This window comes from Pagrus pagrus, assembly GCF_965226575.1.
Source record: "Pagrus pagrus genome assembly, chromosome: 1".
Lineage (NCBI taxonomy): Eukaryota > Metazoa > Chordata > Actinopteri > Spariformes > Sparidae > Pagrus > Pagrus pagrus.
The window spans coordinates 32,206,330-32,225,017 of NC_140185.1; the positions used below are offsets into that span (position 1 = coordinate 32,206,330).

Genomic DNA, 18,688 nt, shown 5'->3' on the forward strand with positions numbered 1-18,688 from the left:
GGTAGGGAAAGGTCTGTACTATATTTTCAATAACCGTTATTAGTTTTGTGTCCATATGTAACACTAGAATGCTTCACTTCATGTAAATGTTTGGTAATGCCACATAAATTAAAACGTGTCTGGATATTCATGAGGGGCCTTAAAGACAGACTGTTCTGATCTGTCTGCTCGCATACGCCTGACTCAAATTATCCAGAGGTATGAATCAAATCACAGAATCAAAAGTGGGACTACTGATGAGGCCTTTTAGTGTGCAGCAGTGTTTTCTGTGGGAGACAGGAGCTTCTCTTGGTGCAGACTTTGACCTTTCTAACTTTCAAGATTTCCCATGCAACAGAAAGAAAGTATGATAAATATGATTCATTGTCAAACAAAACACTCACAAGGCAGCGTTAAGATAAGTGCTCATCTCTTTTATTGATGGAAATCCAGCCTTTAAGGACAGCTCAGTACACCAGCTAAAATTAGAATAGTCCTTTACATTTAGTTAGTTCTTACACTCTAGCAGTACAATCCAAAGCATGTTAGACATATGAAGACAGCTACAGTGATTCACTAACATGGGAGGAGAAGACAAGCAGAGGAGCTCTGCCCATCATCCACTGGGGGTTGAGAGGGACAGGGCTTCATCCCCTCATCAGATCCCTGTGAAAAAACCCCTCAAAGTGCTCATTCATATCAGTTAACTTTAGTGAACCATACATGATTCATAAGTGCCAACTTAAGACATGATCCAAATGCAAAGAAATGTAAAGGCTTTATGTCACATCTAACAACACAAATACAGTAACTAGCTCAAACACCTCTGAAGCGGACATCCAAAACTAAAATTTCTCTATAGTCAGACAAAATATAAGTAGTATTGGATGTCCAGAAACACAACTTTACCATTCACAAAAGTCAAGTATAATATCGAATGTAACATTGTGGAGTAGATTAGGAGTGCAACACTTACAGATACAAGTAAATACAATGAAAGCTGGCACTAAGAGAGGACACTTCATACAGACAGCACTACAGAAGAACCTGTTTGGGTTGGAGTGGTGGAAGCAAGGCTGTGGGAGGAGCCCTTTGACTTTTGGATGCCACAAGTTTGTTCGTTTTATCGGCAGAGGAGTGTGGTTAGTAAACTGTGCCAGTACTCAAGGTGCTCTGTGTCGAGTTCAGCCTGCCCTGCCACCAGCCCCACCTAAACGAGAACCAGTATGAGCATGCACACAGACCAGGATGCATTCACTCTCAGACTGCTTCACTTTTAATAAAACACAACTTTTTTGAGTGAATAAATACAGCAGTTTCTGGTCGGGGTGTATTAATCTGAGGCCCTGCAGACTGGTTTGATTGAGAGAATCAATGTGAAAGGAATGGAGAAGTGAAGTGGAATTGCATGGATCAAGCCTCCACTCCCACCCAAAACAGCTCTTTTTCCATGAGGGCTATACTTTATATTTTTAGTTTCTTTCCGCCTTATTGCCTAAATTGTTCAGAGGATGACTCTGTCAGCCCAGGTGTTGGATGAGAAGGGCTGTGAGCTGGAGTGGATTGTGGGTTGGAGAGCTATGATAGATATATGAAGGAGGGAGAAAGCGGAGCAGCCCTGTTGGCTGTTCAAGCCACCGGAACCACGCGCATGGTGTTGGTGTAACCGGAGCCTGGACGCCAGCCGGTCAAGATGATGACAACATCTCCCACTTTGAAGAAGCCTCTAGCCTTGCCTGGAAATGAAACAAACAACAGACACAATTTACTAAACATTGCTCATCTGTTGTGTTACATTGTGGTTAGCAGCGTCTTGGCTCAAAGCTCACCGTTTTTCTTGCTCTTCTGCATCGTTAAACAACTGCACAATACAATCATAACTGCCATAGACACTTACCCACGTCCATGGCAAAGTTGACACGCATGTCAACATCCTCTGCCCACACATCGTTGGCAGGCTTGGTGTAGAGGACTGGGAAGATGCCGCGGTACAGGTGAGCTTGGCGAGCTGTCTGGGCGTTACGGGTCACAGCCAGGATGGGGGCACGGGGCCTGTACCTGGAGATCAGGTGGGCGGACCTGCACATACACGCACAGAAACATACAGCTTAGTATAAAGGATTACCTCACTTTAATCACATGGGGAGTATTTTTCCTTAAAAAAATGATTACAGCTGTACGACCTGATAATTATGATGATTAGGGAAGGGTACAGCTGAACAGGTTAATTGCTAAACTATTAATACTTTACTCTTGGTGTTCAAATCATGAATGCCCCTTTTCTAGAAAATAGGAACCAAAAAGTAGCAGGTTTTCCTAGACCTGAAGTGGTTTAACGTTCAATAAGCCGGGTTAATTTTGTGGGAAAAAACCTAAGAGATCAGAGACCATGTCGGCATGTTGAATTGCTTAGATTCATACGATACACTGAGAAGCAGAATTTGAAATGGTTATTGTATAAACCCTTACATTGAATAACATTATAAGCACTGTTTTAGTCATTAATATTAACACTTTGTACATACTAATTTCTTGCAGATGAATTCTTGGTAGGAGCTATTCAGTGTGGTTATAAACACAGCACCCCACATACATAGGTGTTTTCAGACATTCTGGCTGATTTGGACTTCTTGTTAGGGATCTGCAGAGCTCAACATCTACTGAATTGAAATAATAACAAACATTTGTTGGTGCGTCATAACTAACAGAGAAGCTGAGCAGAGATTGTAAACGGACAAACAATTCTGGGAAATAGGTGATAACACTGAGGCTTAAAGTCACAGTCAGGGGCCCTATCCAAATGTCCACTCCAACACACACATGCGCATCACTGGTTTAATATGCATTCCCATTAAACCAGTGAGGCCTCAGGACTTTTTCACTGTGTAATTGACCTTCTGTGGGACAGAACTGCAGTAAGCAGACTTTGCTTACCCACAGCGGTACAATGTTAAAAACAGGGATGCCAAAGAAGTATCCCAAAAAAGGTACATGTACCTCATTAAGCAGCACTGTGTGTACATCTAATAATTTCCAATAATGTGTCTAACTTCATATGATTTCATACACTCTATGAAGCTATGTGGTAGCACTCTATTTAATATCATATCACATAAGTGTGTAAAGGATGGACATTGGGATGGGGCTGATAACAACCCTCACGATCATTCCTGCTATCTCCACCCACCCTCTGTAACAGCACACATCCGACACACACACACACACACATACACACAATATCACAGAGGAGGGGGCGTGTAAGAGCACATTAGGTGTTGGAGGGTGAATCAGGAGCTTTGTTGGACAGGTTGTCATGTATTTGGCAACAGCTTACCTTCAGGACCAGGGTCAATTCCCCTCTATGCTTCTCTGTCTTACCTCCCAGTCTTGGTGAGAACAATGATGGCACTAGCGCAGCATTTGAAGGATGACTCGACGGCGCCGACAGCTACAGCCTCTGAATGGTCTCTGGTCACTTTGGAGTGTCTCCTCAGCTCCTCGAACAGCTGCCTGTGGAAGATGGCCGCCTCGGCCTCTCGTGCTATCTGAGCCCACAGGGACCACGAGGGAAGGGTCGGGGGGTTACTCTCAATCACACACACGGCTGCTGCTGCACGCAGAGTCATTCACACCGCTGGGAGTGACTGGCAAATGGGTAGGTAGACTCCTGGTTGAATAAGGTTAGCTTTTGGTTTTAATGACAAGCTAATTGGTAGCTTGGACACTGAAGCAAAACAAAAGAGGCCAAAAGGCATCTGTCAAACTTTTTACTCCAGTTGTTAAATTTGTTGACATAGATTAAAACCAGCAGTCTACTTGAGGTGTTTGCCAGCCTCTCCCAGTTACCTCCACAGTCAGTCACTGTCTGGCCCTACCCTCCCTCTCAGACTGCTCAAGTACCGACATCATTGTCCTCATTGACCTGCCAGGGCCAGGTAACCTGCCTACCTTCCAGAGCCAGTGAGCACAATGAGCCCAGAGGCTAAGCTCTTAAAGGAGGCCTCAACAGCGCCGATTGCAATAGCCTCAGCGTGGTCTGTGCAGTGCGGCGTGGAGCGGCGCAGGTCCTCGAACACCTGCCGGTGGAACATGGCTGCCTCGGCTTCACGAGCAATCTGGCACAAGTGAGGGTAGGATGCATCAAGCAAAGGCATTCCCACACCAGGCAGACGGAAAATGAGGAAAATGGTTGGAAAAAAGGAGAAAGGACCGGGTCATGGGACAAGAGAGGGACAATGTTAGAGAGACAAACAGAAGTTAAAGTAACGTACAGACAGAAGGAAAGGACAGGAGGGACAGTGAATGGAGGCGTTCAGGTGTGCAGTTAGTGTGGGGAAATAGGGAAACACCAACATTAAAACATAAGAGTCAAAATTTAACCACAGCAATTTACATGAGGTATTACACCAAAATAGTACAATTCAACCCATGTTTATCTGGTGTAAGGCAAGTGAACTGCTGAGATAACATTTTCAAAAGCATTATTTACTTTCATGGCTTAAAAAAAATAAATATCCAAATCAAGTAAGCAAAGAAGAGAATCGACAGAGCTGAGCTTAATAAAATAAAATGACAGTTATAGACTTGAACTACTGGGAAACTTCACTTTAGTCAACTGGAGGTTAAAAAGGGAGCTGGGAGTTAAAATGCCACACACTGCACACACAGGTATGAAGACACGGCTAAAGACAGTCAAGAAAAGAATAGTGCAATTACAAGAAAAGCTTCATACAGATTAAAGTCAATGAGAAAAAGACAAAGACAATGACAGCCTGAGAGCAACAGCAGCTTAAAGCAGATTTGGTCCATATGATTTTATAAGAATTGATACAAGGACCTTGTTTTTAGGTCATTGGGAGTGGTTTACTTTGGATTGTGAAGCCTCTCAAAGCTTCAGTATGAGGGCAACAAGCTCAAAGGCAGGAGCTGCAGCATTGCTGAGTCACTCCTGCATCTGCATAGCAGTGCAGAAACAGAGTGTAGCCGAGAACAGTGGAGGTTAGCCAAGAAAGGCCTGAACAACGAAGGACAGGCAAGACAGCACTGACTGCATTATCCATCCATGCAACTGACTGATACAAATTGTGATATTAATGTAAGATTGAATTATTAGTGGGTCTGAGACTTCAAAAAGGTGTTCTACCTGTGTCTGTCCCTAACTAACAGTACACAAAAAACAAATATAGTACCACAGAAATACATTTTAAGCAGTTTTCTGAAACCCTTATCAGCATTGTCAATGATCATCAATTGATAAATCATTAAAACTACAAAATACAGATTAAAAAAACACACTCTCCTCAATAAATGCACTATTTGAAGCCCCAATGTGTAGAAATGTTTAATTTCTGAGTTTGGCATCACTCAAAGTTGCTATTTCTGCTTGTTATTTAAGAATACAAGCGTATCTATGTAATTTGGGGTGACACATGTGTGCACTGTAAATCCTTGCTGACAAGAATTTGGGTGGATCAGGTTGGGGACACCAGGTCAAATTAAGAAATGTTAAAGAGCAGTATAGTGAATTTGTTAGATGGAGAGGAGGCCACATGCGTTTACCTCAGTCTGGGTGGACTCAGACGTCCCAACATTCAGTCATTAAGGAGAGTTACACTTTGTACTGTGTTCCTATTGTATGGAAGAGCCCTTGTAAGAAGTATCCCAACTGTATGGAAACAGTGCAGGGGTTCAGCCATTTAAATCAACTGCACAGCTGGAATATTTCAGGGATGCATGAATAAGACTTTTTGCACCGTCAATATTGTTATCTTAAACTGATAAAATGTTTAATGCCGATTAATCAGTTAATCACTGATTACTCATTAGCATGTCTTAACTGCAATAAGTGGATGGATAAAAGAATATAGAAAAGGCGTTTCCAGCTGGCAGAACAGTCCTAGTGACACTCTTTAGCAGATGATAGGCCAAGTGGGAAAAGAGAAGCTTCACTGGGAAACTGAATGAGCCATAGATGTGTTGAGGAGAACACAGAAACTCTTCTAACGTGTACTGCTGTAGTATTTTATGTACATTAACTCACCATGTGCTGTGTGCGTACTGCCTCCAGGGGATAGTCTCCCTTGGCAGTCTCTCCGCTCAGCATGATGCAGTCGGCTCCGTCCAACACGGCGTTGGCAACGTCACTGCCCTCAGCCCGCGTGGGTCTGGGCTTCTTGATCATGCTCTCCAACATCTGAATGGTGTTTATGTGAGGTGTTAGAGGGTAACTCACACAAATAAACAGATCTCATAATCTCTTGAGTGGTACAAACATAACAAATGCTAACATTGTGTTTTACGGAGGTAAAACTCAGACTGCCCTCATTCAAATTTGCATAGCTGCAGATATTGACACATAAGCTGCCCAGCGCTTCAGCTCCTAGGGGAAATAAAGCTGAAGAAATAAAGCCTGTGCTTTAATCTCACCTGAGTGGCACATGTGATTGGCTTGCCAGCTCTGTTGCAGCGACCAATCATCATCTTCTGAGCGAGGAAGACCTTTTCTGTGGGGATCTCAATTCCCAGGTCACCACGGGCAACCATGATGCCATCACTGGCCTCCATGATCTCATCAAATCTGCACAGAAGACAGAAAAGGAAAGTTTGATCAAATAAAACTGGAAATCATCCTTGAATGTTAAGAGTTTTAAAGCCTTGTAAAAAGAGATGGGTTCATAAAACAGTGCTTTTCACAGCTGCCACTTCATAACCACAAAAAAAAAATTACATATATGGACTTCATGATCCAGCCTTGCTGCTAAGCTAACCAAGGAGCATTGGCAGCATTTCATACACACACACACCTGCGCACACCCTCGTGGTTCTCAAGTTTGCTGATGATCTTGATGTCTTTGCCTTTCTCTCCCAACACTGCTCTGACAGCGTGGACATCTGCTGCTTTGCGGATGAAGGAGGCAAAGACCATGTCGACTCCGTGCTCCACACCGAACTGCAGGTCCTTGACGTCCTTCTCTGAAACAGCAGGCAGATCTACGGCAGCACCGGGGAGGTTCACTCCCTTCTTGCTGCCCAGGGTGCCACCGTTCTCAATCTCGCACATGAGGAAATCAGAACCTGGAGACACAAGAAAATACGAATTGGTTGAGGCCTTTTGTCCGGTAATCATACATAAGAGATTTTATGTGGCCGACTGTATCTATGCTCTCCACTCCTCCACTCACCAATCTCCTTGACCTGCAGAGATATGAGTCCGTCGTCAATGTAGATCTTGCTGCCAAGTTCCACCACTTTGGTGATGTTTTTGTAGTCGAGCCAGAGGAGCTCCTCGCTGCAGTTGTCCATGTTTGCATCGTCCAAAGTGATCTTGATCATGTTGCCCTTCTTCAGCTCCACCTCAGCAGTACCGCTCTGTCAAATCATTAACAGACATACCTTTTTGGTTTGTTTTCATGGAAAATGTTCTTGATTGTCAATAACAGCTAATAAAGCCATTATAAGAACAAGCAACGCAAAACTCACTCCCTGGATGAGGCCAGTCCTGATCTCTGGGCCCTTGGTGTCCAGGGCAATACCAATAGGTCTGTACTGGATGCTGCTAGGCTCGAAGCTGTCACATGCCTCACGCACATTCTTGATGGTCTCTGCATGGTACTACAGAAAGGATGAGAAATTTAACATAAATACAAAATATATATATCTAGAGAAAACTCTATGCAAGATACTGAACTACACCGATTTCAAACCAATATGCTGCTGCTGTCAAACACACTGAATAGAAAGAAGTCTGAAATTTGGCAGCAGGCACTGGTAATATAGTTACTGTGAGATATAGGTTTAATCAGGCTAGGGTAATTAAAAGATAACGTGCGTCTGACAACTCACACGGTCATAAACATGAGTCATGCTGTCAGCATCACAGAGGGGTCATATAGTTCTTTCTATCACACTTACTGACATGTTTAGTTTCACTGAGGAATCAGCCTTTAAAATAAAAAAGCTTGTGAATAAAACGTGATTAACTAAGTCCTTTGATTACATATCATACAGTAGCACTTACGAGTAGCAACATACAGATCTAAAGTGTCATCGTAAGTATATGTCCTTGAGCACATGTCTCTCTTCACTACCTGCAAGGATTACAATGTCTCTTGCCTCAAACTTATGAAATTGCTGAGGAAGTGCAGCTTTCCTGAGGAAGAAATTCCTCAGTGAAGTCGGCGTTGAACAATAGACAGAATAAAACCAAAAACAATCTAAATCATATTACAATTAGTAACGTAAACAGACTTCCGAAAGACTTGTGGGTCTGACTTTGTTCATGCCACCAACAGCCTAAAATTCCATCTGAAACAATGAAGGTAGGTGAACATTTGACCAGGAAATGACAAACTTGGCTATACAATGCTTTGGGAAGTGATGAGAAGTTCAGTACTGTCATGAGACTGATGCAGCATTCTTTTCCTATTAGTGCAGGTTAATGAACACGTAGCCCAGTGTTTGTGGCTTTGAAAACGTCTGTCTGCTGCACATGGCTGACGCGGACCACATGGGTGAGCAGAGCTTTCAGTAATAACTTAAGTGGCAGGTAATCACATTGGCTGCCTTTCGCACAGAGCTACACTACACTGACAGCCCTGCGACTGAAAGAGAACCTGGATGGTGCCAGCATCTGTAAAAAGCTTCAGAAAGTTTAAGTAACATGATGTGAGGCCAGAATTAATCATATGGATGATGTGTGGCAGCTGTTAATCTAGTGTGCAGCAGACTTTGAGTAATAGACAGAGGCAAGGTAGACGCTCCAATGTTTTATGGCCAATGCTGTATAGTGAATACAGAGCAGGTGACCGTTTTACTGTATATATGTGTATAGGTCAGAGTGAATTAATTTATAATCCATTTTGTGAAGTTTTGTGTTTCGTGACACTCCCTTTAATGTCCATCAACGTTATCAAGAGAGGCCTTAAGAAATGTGACTTTCTGGGATTTGCAACATAATCTACTTTCTACTTCCCACTTTAGTTAACAGTGGACTGACCTTGGTATTGCTTTGTGTACACACACACACTAAGAGTCTAGGCATGCTGCCTGCTGAGGAGATAAAGGCAGGGCAGGAAGCTACAGATGACGTATTTATAGTTCCCCAAGCCAACAAAGCTCTAGTTACTTTTGCTGTTCTCCGAATGCAGAATCCAACCTTCAACCTTGCTGAAACAAACCAAACCACACAAGCTGACAGGGGAGGACTTCAAGATATCACAAACAGATGTAATTATTTATGTATTACTGGCCAGTTAAATCTTTGTGACTTAATCGATTTTTATGTATCCATACAAACAAGTCTTTTCAAAATGCCAAAAACAGTGCACCTTTAAAGAGTGTGACACTAGGAAATACTTCATGTATTTGAAGAGCAGCACTTCTCATGTGTCTATAATTCTTTAATTGGATTGAATAATAGGTTGATAATTATGATCACCTGAGAGACAGGATTCTCTTATTTCTCCCAGAGTCAGGTTGCCAGGGAGATTCAGGTCACCTGGACTGACGGCTTGGTTACACTATATAAGCAGGTGGCAGTCAGTCAGTCAGTCAGTCAGTCTCTCTCTCTCCCATGGCTTCCACCTCTTGGGTTTGTTTGGTTTGGTAAAGGTGAAACAAATCCTTTTTGAAACTAACACTTGTGTAAGTGTACCTTCCCTCTTTGTCCTACCTTCAGCTGGGTTGAGGCATACGAGCAAAACACCTGACCATTTTTTCCTTTTCATTCGACAAGCCAAGAGATCAAAATTTACAACTTAACTGGCTTGTAAATGAGAAGTGGCACCGACAGATGACGAGAATCATTACCTAACTCCCCCTTTTTTTAATCTTGTTTGTTTTTTTAGATAAAATAGGTTAATTTTTTTGAAGGCTGCTTTTTAATATTGCTTTAAAATAGAAGCATTGAAATTGTCTTTGGCTTACATCCAATTGCACTCTCAGATGAGATCTGCAGCTGATGTAAGCCATTTTATTCATGTTCAATTATTATTCAATGTTTTACCATGCATGCTGGCTTGACCAGTCTTGCTTAAAGTTCAAGCTGATAATAAATAATAATGATAATGAATTATGTGCTTGTTCCCTTCAAGCACTGTTGACCATCTACTTTCACCATAGCTGTTTTATGCAGAGTTACCAATGCTGCTTGAAAAGCCAAAAAAAAAAAAAAAAAAGGCTAGACAAGATAAGCAAAGACTGCCACAAAGATCAACATACCAAACAAACCCATTCTGTGATAAAGCACAGAACCTTGTTTGATGAAAATTATCAGTACAGTTTAAAACGTGACTTAACAATGTGATTGGTTAGCTGTACGTGCCCAAGACATTTACACAGTAGACAGAACTGTGGAAAGACCCACCTCATGTGAGCCATGGGAGAAGTTCATGCGAGCAATGTTCATTCCAGATTTGATCATCTCCTTCAGCGTTTCCACAGAACGGGAGGCTGGCCCTGCAGGCAGTTATTGAAAGTAAAGGATTAAGACAACGCATAACTTTTTAAATGTTTCCTGGTTATTGAGTGAACTAGATCAATTATGAAATGCTTTATTTTCTGTGAGGGGATTTTCTTTATCCAGTTACATGCATGTCCAGACTACATTTAGAAGACACACTAGCTTTTGCTGAGGAGAAAAACTAATTGCGACTATTTAGCCGTAATGGGTCAGCCCTGCCAGGTATCTATCCAAAAGCAACCATATACCTCAGCGACTAAAATGTTAACCAATAGTGAGGACCAACCAATGGTGCAGATGATGCCAGTGTTGCGTGCAGTGGTGGGCTCAGAGTCGATGTCCAGCAGGCACATGTGTTCCAGGAAGGTGTCAGCCATGGCAGCATTAAGCTGCTGTGTCTGGATGAAGGCAGAGCCCATGTCTTGAGACTTTGTTTGAGGCATGGTGTTTGATGGTGCAACTGTAGAAATCCTGCAGAACAAAAAAAAAGAAATAATAGTGATCAGAGGACACAGTGATGGCAAATGACAGCTTTCTTTGACTGATAATTTTTGTCCCTCCGTAATCTTTCCAGGTACGTTAAAAATGTGAGTAGGACTTCTGAATTATTACTGGTTATATTGTATACATCAGGTACTCCTCAAGTCAAAGCTTGATGGTATTTGGCTGGTTGTATTTATCTATAACTAGATGGGCTGAGAGTTGTTAGGGATTTATTTTCCACTGAGATCAGACTGGCCAGCTATTAAAGGCCCTATATCTACTGCGAGCTCTCAACAACATACTGTAACCAATCCTGCTGTGTATCTGACCTTGTGGTAGTGAAGCCAAAGGAAAGGAGAATGGCCAAGGGAGTTAATCAATTTATTATGTTGACTGCTGACGTTTTAAGTGGACAAAAGGGACAAAGAACTGCTATTCATTTCCAGCACATCAATCTCTGACTAACCTCAGCGAACCATGACTAAGGACAATAAAGACTAAGATTAGGCTTATGAAATATCACCACTGAAATTCTTTTCAAATAATGGGGACTTGTGACATACTTTGCACATCACTGACTTATCTTGAGTTACTATTTGCCTTTTAGATTGCACAATCAGCAGCTTATACGGTGGATAAATGTACACTTATGTTGACTGTGAAAAAACACTCTTGCTCTTTCAGGTAGCTTTCAGCTGCTTATAGTTTGATAACAGATAAATGAATGTCAACCAAAAAATGCTAAGGAACATGCACTGACCTAGGGCCAAATGATAAAATGAAATATTATCAAAAACGCAATATATAGTCAAGCGCAATAAGTCAATTGCAGAAGCTGCAATTTTTGGATAAAGGTAAATGTGTCACAATCATATTCTCCAAACGTAAGGGAACAGGCTTGGTTTGATACAGACCCCAGCAAAAATCAAATTATAAAAAAAAAAAAAAAAAAATTCTGTGAAAATGAAATTCGGTAACTACCATTTCCCAGTAAAATTGTGACTCAAATCTCAATTGCAGCATTTGTCAGAATACTCATAACATGATTTGTTTTGCGTCTCATTCAGCCCTCCATACTCACACTGAGAGTAGAGCAGTATAGCTTATTGAGCTGCTCCACCATATTGTACATTCTGTTCCCCCCCACCCACTTCTCCCTGAGTCACCCATGGCAACGACATCATCGCCCAGCCTGTCTTCGGGGCTGGGATTGCCAGGCTTTCATCACGACACTTTCATTACTCCTTTTTGGCCAAAAAAGTGAAAACACACTGTACTGTACACTGCACATGGTAGCACAGAAGAGATGATGTTACATCAAATCCTGAGCAGTTATGAATTGCTCAATACTGTCATGTGCAAACAAAGTGCAGGGATGTGTGGCTTGCCTGACACCATCAGTCTATCTTTTCTTGGCCAGGCTGCTCTGGTATATTTGGTGACCCATGTTGGCATACATAGGCTTCTTTAATTTTATAGGCCACAAATACACACCCATTATATGGGAAACACTGACAACTATGCAAAACTGTATAAACACATTGACATCAGGAATGTTTCAAAAACAGTCAATAAGGTAGGTTTATTCGAGCACGGTGTACCCTTGCTGAACTACAATGATGAGGAATGCAGATTCTACTACGGCTATGGCTGTGGTGGTTACATAACTACAACACGGCTGACTTAGGCTGAAATGCCTGGTTGAACAGCCAATGTGATGGCACAGTAACTAGTATAAACATGTCAGATTCAAGCTGCGTGCCTGAGCCCTAATTAGATGGATGGAAACCGTACAAACTTGATTGTAACACTACTGAAACCGGGCTTCACACAGGCAGGTATTCTGTTTGTTATCAAATATCACTTCATTCATTTAGGTGAAGATCTTGCTGCTAAATACTTGGATGCTCGCAAATTCAGTGTATTGACTACCTAAAATGATTAAGCACCTGCAATACAATGACTTAATTACCTGTACCCATGCCTTAAAATTACAATGACCGTCTACCAGGCCACTCAGAACACACGCCACTTTCCAAACCACCCAGTAGAGAGATCAAGTTCTCACAGTTTAAATTATAAATTAAAGTGCATTTCCAATGGGACACTCTCACTGCTTGCTTCTTTTGTGGAACAACAGGTACAAACTTATACATCTCTAAAGGGAACAACCCCTCATCTGTTTCTGGTCCTCTCAACACAGAAGCGAGACCTGTCCTGAATTTCCAACTCTGAGCATGTCGGCCTATAGTGCACATGTACACTTGGGTCCTAACCTAACTTTTTCCAGTGGTGGCACCTGTGGTCCCAACTGACAATTTTAGAAGCACCAAGTACATTAACATGCAACTAAACACATGGGTTGATAAATTCTTACTATGCTTCTTTTTCTGATAAAAAAGTGCATTGCATAGCCTGATATTATCATTAACATTGTTTATTATCTGCATGCTGGACTTCAATAGAGCCAATCAGAATATCTGTCAGCCCTTGATGCGACAATCTTGCATTCTTTGGTTGACACATCAATGTCATCGTTATCAATTATCAAGGACAGATAGAGGGAATCCTTTATCTTTCCTCTGGTGTTATTTTTTGGTTTAAGCGATAACTCAAGTGAACACTGCACATGCTGTGTCCCTGCTGTATGTCAGATTCACTTGAACTGTTGTTCTTTTTAACAATTCAAGGTGACCCTTACATGTAGTGAATGGCAGCACTTCCTCATTGATGCGACAGGCTGTATCGCATGTTATTGTCATTTCGGCCACACCTTAAAACAATTACTAGATCCTGCCTTTGATGTGCTGCTGGCAGAGGAACTGTAATTCCATCAGTGTGCATTTCCCTGCAGTTTATGCTGCATGCTGTTGATGAGCTTTACACGTGTTTTATGTTCAAAAGCGTGTGGTTGAGTCAGCAAATGTTTGAGCACACCAGGAGCATGGCGTTCCTTTCTTTTTATATCTTGGCCACGTAAATTGCATGATCCACGTCTTTTGGAAACAGTAGGTCTTGTGACTAATGCTTGCAGCGTGGTATCCTGCACGTACATCTCGACTCAGCTAGCATGTAGGCCTGCAGGATATGCGGAAAATCTACAATCTGTAATAACATTGTTAAATACTGTGATGGAGATGTGACCTATGCGATAAATAAACTAAAAATTAGGTAACTATATTAGCTTTTCTCTCCATCCAAAGCCACAAAAATAGAGAGAACAACTTGAAGGTACCAAGGATGGTTTCACATTACTATTACAAAATCGGTACTTCCATCTATAACAGGCTGCAAAGACTAATGTTGTACTTACTGTATATGGGTGAGGTATAAATTAGACAGGATGGCAAATTATAGATGGATGGCTTCTAAGAGGCTCTCAGAGGAAAATATGTTAACACTGGCCGTCTGACCTCCTCTTACTCATCACATCCTAAATACAAAGGCATCATAGTGGGGGATTCCAGGCAGAGCCAATATACCAACACGCTCCTTCAACAGGGGCTGCTGATGATGTAACACTCGAGTCAATGGGGCAGACCAGTGCCAGACCAGTGCTGTACGTGAGCACAGTCACATCCCTCTACTGCAACACACACACACAGCCTTGAGGAGGCAGGCAGGCATCTGCGTGGGCTGAACCACTGGAAAGACTGCAGAGGGGGGAAGTCTGAGTCTGAAGTGTTGTGTGTGTGTTATTTCAAAATAGTTTCCCGTTTTATTTAGTCATTATTTGCTTCAAATTCTTATTTTAAAGTGTATGCCTCATTGGCATTTCTTTTGAAAAATTCAACTGAAAAGGACAATACCAGGAGTGGATTATTCCATCGCAATGTTGATAGGATGAAAAAACACCTGATGATAAATATAACAAATCAGATGTGTTAAATTTTATCCAATAAAAATGTTGTCTTGACATCAAATTTCAGGCAGCTCCACTTACAAGCCATTTTGCTACTTGGCCCAATGCATGGACTACAAATCAGATGCATGTCAAAAAATATGTAAGTTTACTCCCAATACAACGGAGCATAGCTGGCTTTGAATGCCACTGCTATAGAACAGTGACATGTAGAAATGTTTAGATATTATAATTCTTATGCCTCATGTCTGATTTTATCTTGAACAACATTTTTTGCCCCTTTTCCATTTGAATCAAGGCCTACCAATGGATTACAAGTGTTGTGTATCGTTTTATGTTTAGACTGTCTTCCCTCAGCGAATTTGAAATGTGCATGAATGTCTTTGCATTACTGTCATGGCTCAGATTTAATTAGCGAACAAGTCACAGCCTGTATCATTGTCAGTTTGATGAAATGTCATCCTCGGGCAATTCAGCCTCAAATACTGCCTGTATCCTCAGGTGAAGTGTTATTTTTGGAGCTATCAGGGGGACTACGGCTGGCAAAAGAATCATGTCCTCCTGCTATAAGTTAAAAGTCTTCACCATGTGAAGTATATTCTTGGTCTGTCGGATGCAGCTCGCCAGCTCCTGCTTGTTGTGGAAAGACAGGCCTGACATGCCTGACCCCAGGACAGCCGGTGAGCAGCCACCACAGGCTAACACCAGCCATAGTAACCCTGACACAGATGCAGGGCTAACTTTAGAGCTGGCTGCTTATAATCCCCTTCAATCCCTTCTCACAACTTCTACCTTTGTATCATACTCTCTCATTGTAAACATATACTTAGTAGCCATCTTCTACTGTCTTTCCAAACAAATACTTCATCACTTATCTCCCCTGCACAATCATTAGCAGCCATAGTAGCATTGCTATCAGGTTGACATGACATGTAGTACTATCTATGGATGTGACGTAACATTGGGCTAATCCTAGTTGGCTCACAGAGACAGATTCTATCAGTCACATTGACTCAACCAAGGCACCATTTGCAGGTTGCACTACATACCCCCAGTAGATCTTCCTGTTCCTCCTGGGGATAAACAGGCAGGTTGCGACCAAAGACCTCTGCAACAACCCCAGTGTGCTGGAGCTTCCACGGCCAGTGAGCGATCTTCTCCCTGAAACAGCAGTCCCAGCAAAACTGACCGCTGCAGCGCGCGTGCAAACGAACCACACTTTCAGGAGCTCAAGAGTAAATCCTTTCAATGAGGATAAAGGACACGGAGAGTGCCTGCTGTGACCAAGCAGTCGCCATGACCCGATACAGTAGACAAACATGAGTCTTCTCCTACGAAACGCTAGTTCCGTGTGACACCAATGTTACTACCAGCATAGGTCATACTATGCCCCATGTCTAAAAACGGAGCAAAGGCTAATAATAACACGCCTGTTTGTAGTAATCCAATACTAGCAATGTATGATGGTACTTCCACTATGTAGGCCTCCAAAACAAACCTGAGTTGGGGTACTGCATGGGTTTAGGTAGATGAATGATACAGAATGCTGTGCATATTTAATGCATGTCAGTTACACACATTTTTAAACACAAGCACCTTGCATCAAATTGAGTACATTGATAAAACTCAGTGTAGTCAGTGCGATACCAAAGGAATACCCATAATTGGCAGTTTTCCGCCTCATGGCTCAACGTAGCATTAGTCAGCAAACATGCAGCTTGGGTGGTGGGAAGCTACTCCCTGAGAGCATTGCCAGCTGCAAAAGGACTAGTTTGCTGCACTGACCACAAGCTCAGCTACTTCAACACAACAGTATGTCAAGGACATGTGCCTGCGGCACTGAGAAATGGCAGTTTTGACACCCATAAACTGCAGTAGCTGATGGATTCTACTTAGATTATCATCTTACCTGCCAAAGTGCTTCTTAATGTAGAAAAACATCAACAGCCCCAATTTAAAATGATCATTTAATTACATATACTTACATATCGTTGTTTGTGTCACTAGCTGTTCATATCTGAGGATCAGTAAGTTTCAGCGTCTGGACTCTTAGAAAAACTTGATCAACTCGTGAGAGCTATCAAATAAGTTAACAGTGATTGTATAAGGGTTAATTTATGACTCAAGACTTGAGACCACCTGATTAAACAATGAATACGACGTTTCTCTGAAGGCGTCCACTCCTGGTCAACAACCTACACTGAAATAATAGGAAGACATTGCGCAGTTCCCTTTTTTGGAGCTCCTCTCTTGACATTGACAGTATGGCCTGACTGGTCCCTTGGGGCCCTCAGCCAAGAACGGACATCGCAATGACAGAATGGCACTTCCATAATTTTGTTATATACAAGAAAATCATTTCTCACAACATAAAGCATATGCAGGCTATATCACAGCCTTAGACGTATCCTGTATCATGTCTGTCAAGGTAGATGTACTTGTACATATGTAGGACATTATTACACTTTAAAAACGCACACTCAAAGCCCTGCTTTTGTCAAATCTACTTCTTCCTGCTGTTTTTTAAAACGGTGCATAATGATCACATACCAAGGACACAGTTCAAGCTAGCAGACAGAGAGCTGAAAGACTGCTTTCAGCCAAAACAGGGAGGGTGAGACCTGCCTTCCTCTTCGTGTATTCAGTGTCAACAGGGCCTATTATCTATGGCATCACTGCAGCAAGCTACTGCAGTGAAGCTCATAAGGTAACGTACACATTACAAACCTAATTTATTGCGTGTTGGTTATTTCCGACACCATAACGAACAAACAAGCTGAGTGAGGAATTACGTAAGGCAATATGAATGATTAAAAAAAAAGGATGGACGTGATGCATTTATCAACCGGCTCTATCCGCCACATGAAGGAATACGACGATAATACACGGCTTTCTATAATGAATAGGAGTTTTAGCTTTGGTGCATTCATGCAACTACTTCAAACTCATCTGTATTTTATCGTAATATACTCATACAGAGAAGAGACGATGCGCTAGAGGTCACGTTCCCATCCTGCGTCACATTTTCCTGATCTGAAGACATCACACACACGAACCAATGGGAGGCCGAGAAGACGCAGCGGCCACACCCACAACAGGAGGCAACAGGAAGCGATTCCTCAACGTTCAACACTTCACGCATCACATTTAATTCCATCATTTTACACGTAATAACTGTGTTTTCTGTTGAAAAACAGCAATACAGCGTGTTAGCAGCTTTAAAAGGACGACGTCCTCAAACGACGCACAAATCCCCCCCCCCAGTCTATCGATGTCTTAACTGCATTTTTGAACCACAACGTTGATGAGCAAGTATCAAAAGGCTAAAAATGGCTTATCAAAGCTAATCACATACATTCAGGTGCATTGGCATGTTTAAACATGATTTCGAAATTAAAAAAGATAAGTTAGTAAAGAGTGGAAACAAGCTAGTAGTGACTCATACTCCCAGACTTACCAGCTCGCACGATGTAACGATAACTAACTTACAGATGCAATAAACGACAAAATGGTTTAAAAGGCAGTAATGTAACAGCGCAAGTTATCAGTTATCACTTCATAGGATCGATAACCTGCCGTCCCTCTTCAAGATACCCACCTTACCTCTCTGGGCAACTGCTTGGACCGATGTAACTGCCGTTATAGTGAGACCCAGCTCAAGGTGATCTCTCTACTCCTTTACTCTGGGAACTACTTCGCAGGGATGCTGAGACATATCCATCCGAGGCAATACACATAAATTAAAATAAAATACACCGTCGTCGCTCGTTTATATCAACAGCATTCATCACAGACTATTCAGATGTGTAGTTTTTTCAGTATTATTCCCGGGGATTGTCGGAAAATAGTAAAACATTTAAATCGACGCGGAAGGATACGCGGATACGCGGTGGAAGTGCTCGGTA

At 42.1% G+C, this 18,688-nt stretch overlaps 1 protein-coding gene across 3 annotated transcripts; it reads right to left on the reverse strand.

The window, feature by feature from the left end:
* Positions 1–392: 392 nt before the first annotated feature.
* pkma (pyruvate kinase M1/2a) lies at positions 393–18,487 on the reverse strand. 3 transcript variants are annotated; one of them, XM_084348820.1, is made up of 11 exons: positions 18,382–18,487; positions 10,725–10,909; positions 10,343–10,434; positions 7,459–7,590; positions 7,161–7,347; positions 6,783–7,053; positions 6,406–6,556; positions 6,020–6,172; positions 3,358–3,524; positions 1,877–2,058; positions 393–1,715 (listed from the first exon to the last, which is right to left on the reverse strand). In XM_084348820.1, exons 2-11 carry the CDS (start codon positions 10,879–10,881, stop codon positions 1,609–1,611), a joined length of 1,599 nt encoding a protein of 532 aa, XP_084204946.1. In that variant the 5' UTR covers positions 10,882–10,909; positions 18,382–18,487; the 3' UTR covers positions 393–1,608. The 3 variants fall into 3 exon arrangements, with proteins under 3 accessions (XP_084204946.1, XP_084204944.1, XP_084204945.1); XM_084348818.1 differs by lacking the exon at positions 3,358–3,524 and adding an exon at positions 3,928–4,094; XM_084348819.1 differs by lacking the exon at positions 3,358–3,524 and adding an exon at positions 3,928–4,094 and having other exon boundaries at positions 18,387–18,486.
* Between the last annotated feature and the right edge of the window lie 201 nt (positions 18,488–18,688).

Bases quoted from the DNA above. Each gene is read 5' to 3' on its own strand.
- pkma (XM_084348820.1), bottom strand. From the start codon at position 10,881: ATGCCTCAAACAAAGTCTCAAGACATGGGCTCTGCCTTCATCCAGACA. The intron at 7,591-10,342 runs GTGGGTCTTTCC...TCCTTTCTGTAG, and splicing joins TCTCCCATGGCTCACATGAG to TACCATGCAGAGACCATCAA. The intron at 6,557-6,782 runs GTGTGTGTGTGT...TCTTCTGTGCAG, and splicing joins AACCACGAGGGTGTGCGCAG to ATTTGATGAGATCATGGAGG.